General features: G+C 46.1%; 1 protein-coding gene across 3 annotated transcripts in view; it reads left to right on the top strand.

Annotated features, from left to right (window-relative positions):
- The window catches only part of grm7 (glutamate metabotropic receptor 7), a 100,218-nt gene that overhangs the window by 83,740 nt on the left and 7,368 nt on the right, over window positions 1-9,110 (top strand). For all 3 annotated transcript variants that reach the window (XM_008408244.2, XM_017304852.1, XM_017304850.1), the window contains one exon: window positions 2,096-3,031. In XM_008408244.2, coding sequence (XP_008406466.1) covers window positions 2,096-3,031 — 936 coding nt within the window. The remainder of the gene's footprint in view (window positions 1-2,095; window positions 3,032-9,110) is intronic.

Raw genomic sequence — 9,110 nt, 5'->3', positions numbered from 1 at the left:
GGAAGTGAACCAGGAAGTGGACCAGGAAGCGAACCAGGAAGTGAACCAAATCCAGATACATTTATTCAGTCGGACCCAAAAGAATCTGAAAACTAAATGCTTTTCTTTTAACACAGTAACAAAAACATTTTTACCTACAAAGAATAAAAATCAGAAACTATTTGCTGTTGCTGGTTACGGCAGATGATGCTGGTTTCCAACAGGCTGAGGTCCAGCTGAGCGGTTCTGGTTCTGCAGGACTCAGAACCAGTTCAGAAGGAAAGCTCTCTCCGGTTTTTCTCTTTAAGCTGTTCTGAGGATAAAAACGGGAATGTTAACTTTAAGTTCTCGTGGATCAGAACCGCCCTTCCTTATCCGGGAGGCGCCGGCCCGGTTCTGATGCCCGGTTAAGGGAATCTGACCTGGATCTCTGGATGCTTCCCGTCCGCCTCTCCGGATCTGATCCCAGACGGCGGCTGATCGGCGCTCCCATCATGCAGCTCTCCAGCCGGAGCGCAGCGAGTGGCGCCCCCTGCAGGGCGGCACAGAGAACCTCCCACCTGCTGCAAACTTCCTGAAACGAAGGATCGTTTCTGCATCCGGCCAGTGGTGCAGAGGTGAGTCGACAGGAAATGACATCATCACAAAGGAGCTCCATAAGAAACGTTACCTGAAATCCACAAAGTAACTCGAATTATTGGGCTGCAAGATCCAAGTTTTCCACTTCTTGTTGTTTTTCTGCCACTTCCTGGAGGTTTTGACTCGCTGGCTGTGATTGGTTCTGTTTGCATCCAAGGAGTAATCTGATTGGATGACAGCAACCTGTCATTCACTGGTGGTGTGGTTCATTTACATGTCTCCCTTTGTTCAATTCAATTCAATGATACTTCATTGATCCCAGATCAATACTTTGTAATCAATACTTTGATTATTTTATCAAAGTATGAGAATTGTGGCCACAGGTCAGTCAAACTGCACAGCATTTTTCTCCCAGGAAGCCAGGAATGAAAGTGTGAAACAGAAAAACTTTCAGTGAAAGCAGAAAATGTCACACCTTTTTGGCCTTATTGGTGCTCCGTACAGGAACCCTTCATATTTAACGACAGACGGACATAAAAACGCCACACACCCTAAATTATCGCTCGTTTACATGGATTTACATCAGGCTGGTTCACTCAGGCTGGAGACAGAAAAGCTGCAGGCGGTTCTGCTGGTTCTGGTCTGACCCAGAGCAGCTTCACGTCTCACTTCCTCCCTCTGAGACGGGCAGAGTTCAGAACCCTGAGCCTGCAGAGACGAGGGGACATGTTGGACCTGAGAGATGCCAGATCAGATCAGCAGAAACAGACGGCTGAATTATTGAGGAGCCGCTGAGGCTTAGACCCGACCCGAGGTCAGTCCGGCTGCGGTTCTGCTGGGCGGGCGGGTTTGAGTCAGGCTGCAGCTCTGAGGTCAGAGGTGAAGCTGTGTCTGACCTCTGTCTGACCTCCCTGGTTCATCTGAAGTCGCTGCGATCCTGATGTTCGTCCTCAGTGTTGGTTACTTCTGGGCGTCAGGATTCTGAAATGTTGGGGCCGTTTATGAATTTACACAGAAATTGTCAATAATTTGGGCTTTTTATTTATTTACTTATAAATATTTAGTTAGCAAGCTTGATATTTAACTTCATGCTAACTATTTAGCTAGCTCATAGCTGAATGTTTTTTACATTATGCAATTTCACTTGTTGATTTCTGGAAGTGGACTACCAAAATAAAAGTTGGATCTTTCAAACTATAATCTCCTCCGTCACTTCATGTCATTTATTTTTATCGTTTCTTTTCTTCTTGTCCAACATTTCAGCTGAAACAGACGATGAATCCACATCAGCAAAGATACAGCTTTTATTTTGATAGTCCACAATAGGTGAATCTGCTTATTAGCTAAACATTTAGTGCTGAGCTACTCACTAAGTATTTATCAGGCTAATTAAATATCTAGTTTGAAACTGTGACGTCTGTAAATGAACAGCATTGAAAATAAAGCCTCATGTTTTTTCCTCTTATAACGTTGTAATAACCCAAATCGGTTCCCTCCAGACGCTCGGTGCTGACCTCTGACCTCCTGCTGCCTGCAGATGGAGGAGCTGCGGTGGCCCCGGGGCGAGCAGGACGTCCCCGCCTCGGTGTGCAGCCTGCCCTGCAGGGCCGGGCAGAGGAAGAAGGTGGTGAAGGGCATGCCGTGCTGCTGGCACTGCGAGCCCTGCGACGGATACCAGTTCCAGGCCGACGAGTTCAGCTGCAAGCTCTGCGCCTACAACATGCGGCCCGGCGCCAACCGGACCTCCTGCCGGCCCATACCCATCACCAAGCTGGAGTGGCACTCGCCCTGGGCGGTCATCCCCGTGTTCCTGGCCATGCTGGGCATCGTCGCCACCATCTTCGTCATGGCGACCTTCGTGCGCTACAACGACACGCCGATCGTCCGGGCGTCGGGCCGGGAGCTGAGCTACGTCCTCCTGACCGGAATATTCCTGTGCTACATCATCACCTTCCTGATGATCGCCAAGCCGGACGTGGGCGTGTGCTCGTTCCGGCGGGTCTTCCTGGGTCTGGGGATGTGCATCAGCTACGCCGCGCTGCTCACCAAGACCAACCGCATCTACCGCATCTTCGAGCAGGGCAAGAAGTCTGTGACGGCGCCGCGGCTGATCAGCCCCACCTCCCAGCTGGCCATCGCCTTCAGCCTCATCTCCGTGCAGCTGCTGGGGGTTCTGGTCTGGTTCGGGGTGGACCCGCCCAACACCGTGGTGGACTTCGACGAGCAGAGGACCATCGACCCCGAGACGGCGCGGGGCGTGTTGAAATGTGACATCACAGATCTGCAGATCATCTGCTCGTTGGGGTACAGCATCTTGCTGATGGTGACGTGTACTGTTTACGCCATCAAGACCCGGGGCGTCCCGGAGAACTTTAACGAGGCCAAGCCCATCGGCTTCACCATGTACACCACCTGCATCGTGTGGCTGGCCTTCATCCCCATCTTCTTCGGCACGGCTCAGTCTGCAGAGAAGGTAGGAAACGCTTTGTCATACTGCAGCTTTTTACTGTGAAAACCTGTTAGCATTAGCATGCTAACACTTCAGGTCCTGCGTTTTCCACTAGCCACTTGACTTTCAGGATGTTTTTCAAGATGGCCACCATTTTTGAGCCAATTACCTCCTTAAAACTTTCCCTCTTTATGTTTTGGGTTCATCTTGACGACGTCCATCTATTCATGAGGCATTAACACGTAAAACTAAATTTTTTTTAGCTTTACATCCTGTTATGTTATTCCCTCAACAAAACAGACCTGGAGTGTTGCAACTCTGCACTCAGCTCCTTCAGACTAGCCAGCAGCAATTAGCAAACAGCTGCTGCTCAGAGCAACGCTGGTGGAAACGTTAAAGGGTTAACAGAGGAGCCTTGTTGGATGACTTCCTGGAGGCGGAGCTTCAGAAAGATCAGGAGCTTCTTAAAGAGACAGAGGCCCAATTTCAAGGCGTTAAATATTTTTAAGTCATATTTGATGTATTTTTATTTCTATAATGACTGAAGGTAACACAGTTAGTAACCTGACTGTTTAAAATGGTTCTGTGTGCCTGGAAAATACTTAATTCTGCCCTTTAATGTCATAATATGCAGCAAACTGAGGAGTTTACTGTTTGTGTCTCACACCGACAGGAAGGAGATGAAGACTGGAAGGTTAGCATCTTAATGGGTAGCGTTAGCCTCTTTAGCATCGCCGTAACTGAGATTCTTGTTTAGTGAATGAGCAGTTGGTGGCTCTGTTGGGTTAGCCGTAGCCACCACTGGCAGTAACCACTCATTTTAGTGTAAACATATATTCTCCATTACAACCATGGCGGCCATTTTGAAAAACATTTAACAGAGAAACACAAGATGAAGAAAATGTGAATGATTTCCATGGTTCAAAATGCTATGATGATGTCACAATAATCACATTCATCTAATTGGCAAATTTAGTGCAAAAATTTACTTAATAGAAATAAATATGATTTCTGTGTCCAGTTATGTACGACTTGACACTAACAGTATTAATCTGTGATTAATATTGGCAATTTTAGTGCAAAAATAAATCTTCATTGATCATCATGAAGATTTTGGTTTTTAGTGAAGATGGCGGCCATCTTGAATTTTTCAGTGCCAATGTTTTTATGACATCAGTCAGTGAAATATTTAACGGTCTGCTTTAACAGCCGAGAAATAAACTCGTCTTCACGCCTCACAGAAAACCTGCTGCTGCTTTTCCCTGAAGGGGTTAACGAGCTGCTGCCCCCTGCTGGCCACATCTGGCTTCAGAGTAAATATTAACTTGATCATTAAATTCTCAGTTTAAGCCATAATATTTAGTTGGTAAATGTAATATTTAGCTTCAGGCTAAACTTTGAAGTTAAAGTTTAGCTTTAGAAACTTTAAAGTGAACATGATGAATTATTTAACGTCTGCTTGACCTGATTATATTTTTCTGTATATTATAATTTGGACTCTTTGTAATAAACTGAACTGTTTTAAAGAAGGAAATAAAATATAGTTCTCTTAAACCTTCAAACCTCTAACTCATGTTAGCTGCTGCTGATTTTATCACCTCCATCTTGTTGTATGAGCCTCACAGGCTCCGCCTCCTTAGTGCTGCTGGAGGTCAAGGGTCAAGTAGAGGGTGTGATTCCTGAGCTGCAGCGTGTCGAAGCGACGTGGCGCTGCCGCCTCGATGCTTCCTGTTCTCCTGCCGGCGCCAGCAGTGAGCAGTGGGTCCGGACTGACCCGGCGGTTCTGCTCCTGTTGGCTTTCTGAGCGTCTCAGCGGCGCGGAGCTGAGCCGAACCCCCTGCTGTGCTCGTCCTCACATAAAGCAGCTTTTCAGCTGCAGCTCAGGAATCTCCTCGGCCCTGTTGACCGTTCCTTGGAGGTTCCTGCAGATGTTTTCATGTCTGTGTGAGGATTCGTGTTTGCAGGCAGGCCTGGGCTGACTCTGCTCTGCTTTGTTGAGGATCTGAAAGGCGGCGGCTGGGAGCAGCAGCCTGAGGCGGCGGGATATCTGGGAGAGCGAGTCAGAAAGCAGAGTGTTTACCTGTTATCTCCCTGCTTCACACAGACTTTACCCTCCTCAGCTGCTTGCATTCACACACCTGCAGCTTCAACAGCACAGAAACACAGAAACAAGCCTCAGCGTTGCTGCAGGTTCAGGATGTGACCGCGTTTCTCTTCTTCTGTGTCAATAAAGGACCAGCGAATATTTTAAAAAGATTAGATTTTTATTTTCCATTTCAGAAAAAACTTAAATGACTCATAAACAGAAGAGAAAAACGGCCCATTTGTTCAGGCTTTCACTTTTCTGTCCAAACAGCTGAAACAAGCAAAAAACCTAAATAATAAAAATGTTTTCTTCATTTTCTGCTGACACAAATTGTGCAGAACATCCAGTTTGAAACATCCGGATGTTTCCATCTGAAGCTGGACGGGAGGAAACTTCAAATAAGGCTAAATAACTTCCAACTAACTTTTTCTGCAAGATGTATAAGCTTGTTTTGAGTCAGTAATTATTTAATAATAAAGTACATTTTCCTGCATTTTATATAAAATAATCTGCCAGTTCTTTTCTTGTCAGGGTTAAGAAATTATTGGCTGAATCAAACTCTTACATCTCGTTGAAAAGTTACTTGTAAGTTATTTGAGATATTTGTAGTAGAAACTGGGCAGAAGTAGCTGGTTGTGTTTTTACAGTGCAGAGGTTTCCTGTAGCTGCAGGTTCAACCTGTGCTACAGATCATCCAGCCTCAGTGAAGGAAAGCTTTGAAATATTTACTTTCTTCTTTAAAAAGGGATTGAATGGTGTGTAGTTTTACATCCTTTAATGTATAAAATGAAATTAAATGAAAACTGCAGAATGGGCCGTTAATGGTCAGAATAATCGTTTCCTGGAATAATTTTTAGCTGCAGCCTTAATTATATTCACCTCATCCAGACACTGGAACGGCTCCACGTTTTCCCACTAAGGACTGGTTTTAAAGGAGCGGCACCACTGACCACCTAATGGTCTGTTTTATTGGATCCAGGAGCAGAAATCTAGAATCACATCTCTGATTAAAAACCCGATTCAGCCTTCGCCTCATGGCTTCATTGTCCCAGTGGAGGAGACGCCGCCGGCCTTCTTCAGACTGGTGGCCGTAACCTGCGGCCGGCTGCGACGCGCCGCAGACCTCAGAGATAACAGGATGAAGCAGCTCCAGGGTGACGGGCGTGAGCGGCGAGAGGCTAAGCTGCTCTGAGGTCAGCAGAGCCGGTTCCGCTCCGCAGTCTTCGGCCCCGTGGGGCAGATTTGTAACGTGTGATTTGGGCGACGTAAATAAACCTGAGTGCTTTGCCTCCGACTGCAGAGATCAGCGGTGGAGCGGGGAGGCTTTCTGAAGCTTAGCAGGGATGCTGAGCCCTGAGAGGCAGGAGGAGATGAACAGATCACTGATCTGCTGCTGCAGAGCTTCAGAGAACAGAATCAGCCTGCTGCTGCAGACGGCCTCGCCACACTTCCTGTTACACCTCCACGCTTCCTGTTACATCTCTCCACGCTTCCTGTTACATCTCTCCATACTTCCTGTTACATCTCTCCATACTTCCTGTTACATCTCTCCACACTTCCTGTTACATCTCTCCATACTTCCTGTTACATCTCNATCTCTCCATACTTCCTGTTACATCTCTCCACACTTCCTGTTACATCTCTCCATACTTCCTGTTACATCTCCACACTTCCTGTTACATCTCTCCACATGTGTGTGTGTGTGTGTTTTCCATTCGCTGAGTTCTATCTTCAGAGATTCAGCAGCTGAGATTGAGTCCAAACTCCGATGTGAGATTCATCCTGCAGTGAATCCGTCTCTCTTTATCGTGTCTTTAGGAAACCTTCAAAACAAAAACGGGAGATTTGGGATGTATCTTACTAGTGAGAGAATTACATATAAATAATAGTCTTTACCACCTGTGTAAACTTTGCTGGTGAATGTTATAACACATAATATAAGTTTTATAATATATGTTACATTGTTTCATTTCTAATATAGGCTCTTGTGTCAGATAATCTAAGTCAATGTTAGAGAATAATTAATTATTTTAGATGTACAGAATCTCAGTTATCCTTCATAGCGGCTGAACCCGTATTACACCAAACACTGTAGCTAATATTAGCTGGTATCCATTAGCTGGTGGACATAAATACAGTAAAGTAATATTATAATCACAATATATACACAATAATATGTCCATCTTACTTGTGAAATGTTGTCTGTGGAGCCTCACATCAATAGTCCATCGATCAGAACAACAATATCCTCAGTGCTGAGGCATCTTCTGCTGTTTGGTTGAGCAAAGTAGGAGGAACGACCTCTCCAAGATGGCCGCCGTATTTCCTGCGCCGGAGCAGCCAATGCGGGGTCTACGCTATATTATGTCTATGGTTCCAATCATAGACATTACTAGGTGTGGTCGACTGGTGTCTTCTAGGGACTGTGATTGGTTCCTTTTCTTCTACTTCTGATTAATGGTAGTTGGCGCTAACATTGTCATGTTAGCATTGTCATGTTAGCATCGTCGTGTTAGCGCTGTGTCACGTTAGCAGGTCTGTGAGGGTGAAGCAGAACCACCTGAACATCTCGGATGAAACCAGTTTAAGGTTCAGAGCTGCGCTGCTCTGTGATTGGCCGGCAGCTGTGAGCCTCTCGCTTGTGGAAAAGTGGGTCAGATAGAGAAAGAAAAGCATCAGTAATGATGTGGAGTGTTTACAGAAATGAAAGGAACATCCGGAGATAAGAAAACGCTTCAGAGTTAAATATTCTGCTTAAAGTGACGCCTGAGAGGGACTGAGGCTGAAGAGCATCTCTAATATTCACACCGTTTCCTCACGTTCTCTTCCTGCTGCTGTAATTATCCTTCCTGCTATTTTCCTGCTTTGCTCACATTCTTTCATAAAACACTCAGTTCTTCTACAAATGTTACAAAGTCTGCTCATTTTTACACTGATGTAAATAATTTAGATAAATTCTGTCTTTAAATGCAGTGGGATGTGTTCACTCCAGATTTTGTAAATCTAGAATCCATGATATATGCACAGTTAAAACCAGAAGTTTACATGCGCCCAATAAAAAGCCACGCCCACCACTTATCCTCCTTCGGATCAGAATCACTAAAATGATTTCTGTTTGCTGAAAGCCTCAGTTATGAAGGAGAGAATCTCTCAGATTTATTTATTAATGTTTTCAGAATCACAGGCTTGCATACAGAATAATTACTGTCTGTAAACAACCAGGGAAATTCCAGATTATCCACCAGTTTGGTTGTTTCATGATTGCTGGAAATGAGTTTTCTGTGCTTTATCTCTGGGTGAAACCGGCAGAGCAGCGATCCGGGAGCAGCTGCCTCTGTTGTCAGGTGGACATGTTGGTTTTCCTCCCAAAGGAAGCAGAACCTGTCACCACTTCCAGTTCAGGCCTGTTGGTCCACCATGTTGGTCCATCAGATCCAGTGAAGCAGCTTTTCTTGGTTTGGTCTCTGGGCGACGATCAGACTGCAGATCATCAGTTCGGTCTCGTGTTTCTGAAATTTTCCTCTCTGATCAGATGATAATGTGAGTTCCTGTAAAACAGACAGTGTGGCCCTGATTAGAGCTCAGCTTAAAGAGATAAACGATCCACATAACCTGCCAGTGGTGGAGCTCGGAGCTCCGTCTCTTACCCGCCTGTTAGCAGCTTGTTAGCCGCCTTTTAGCAGCCTGTTAGCCGCCTCTTAGCAGCCTGTTAGCCGCCTCTTAGCAGCCCGTTAGCCGCCTCTTAGCAGTCCGTTAGCGGCCTCTTAGCAGTCCGTTAGCGGCCTCTTAGCAGCCCGTTAGCCGCTTCTTAGCAGCCCGTTAGCCGCCTCTTAGCAGCCCGTTAGCCGCCTCTTAGCAGCCCGGTAGTTGCCTCTTAGCAGCCTGTTAGCCGCCTTTTAGCAGCCTGTTAGCCGCCTTTTAGCAGCCTGTTAGCCGCCTCTTAGCAGCCCGGTAGTCGCCTCTTAGCAGCCTGTTAGCCGCCTCTTAGCAGCCTGTTAGCCGCCTCTTAGCAGCCTG

Source organism: Poecilia reticulata, linkage group LG5 (genome assembly GCF_000633615.1).
Source record: "Poecilia reticulata strain Guanapo linkage group LG5, Guppy_female_1.0+MT, whole genome shotgun sequence".
Lineage (NCBI taxonomy): Eukaryota > Metazoa > Chordata > Actinopteri > Cyprinodontiformes > Poeciliidae > Poecilia > Poecilia reticulata.
Note: the sequence above shows the minus strand (reverse complement) of the source record. Positions and strands in the feature narration are given on the sequence as shown.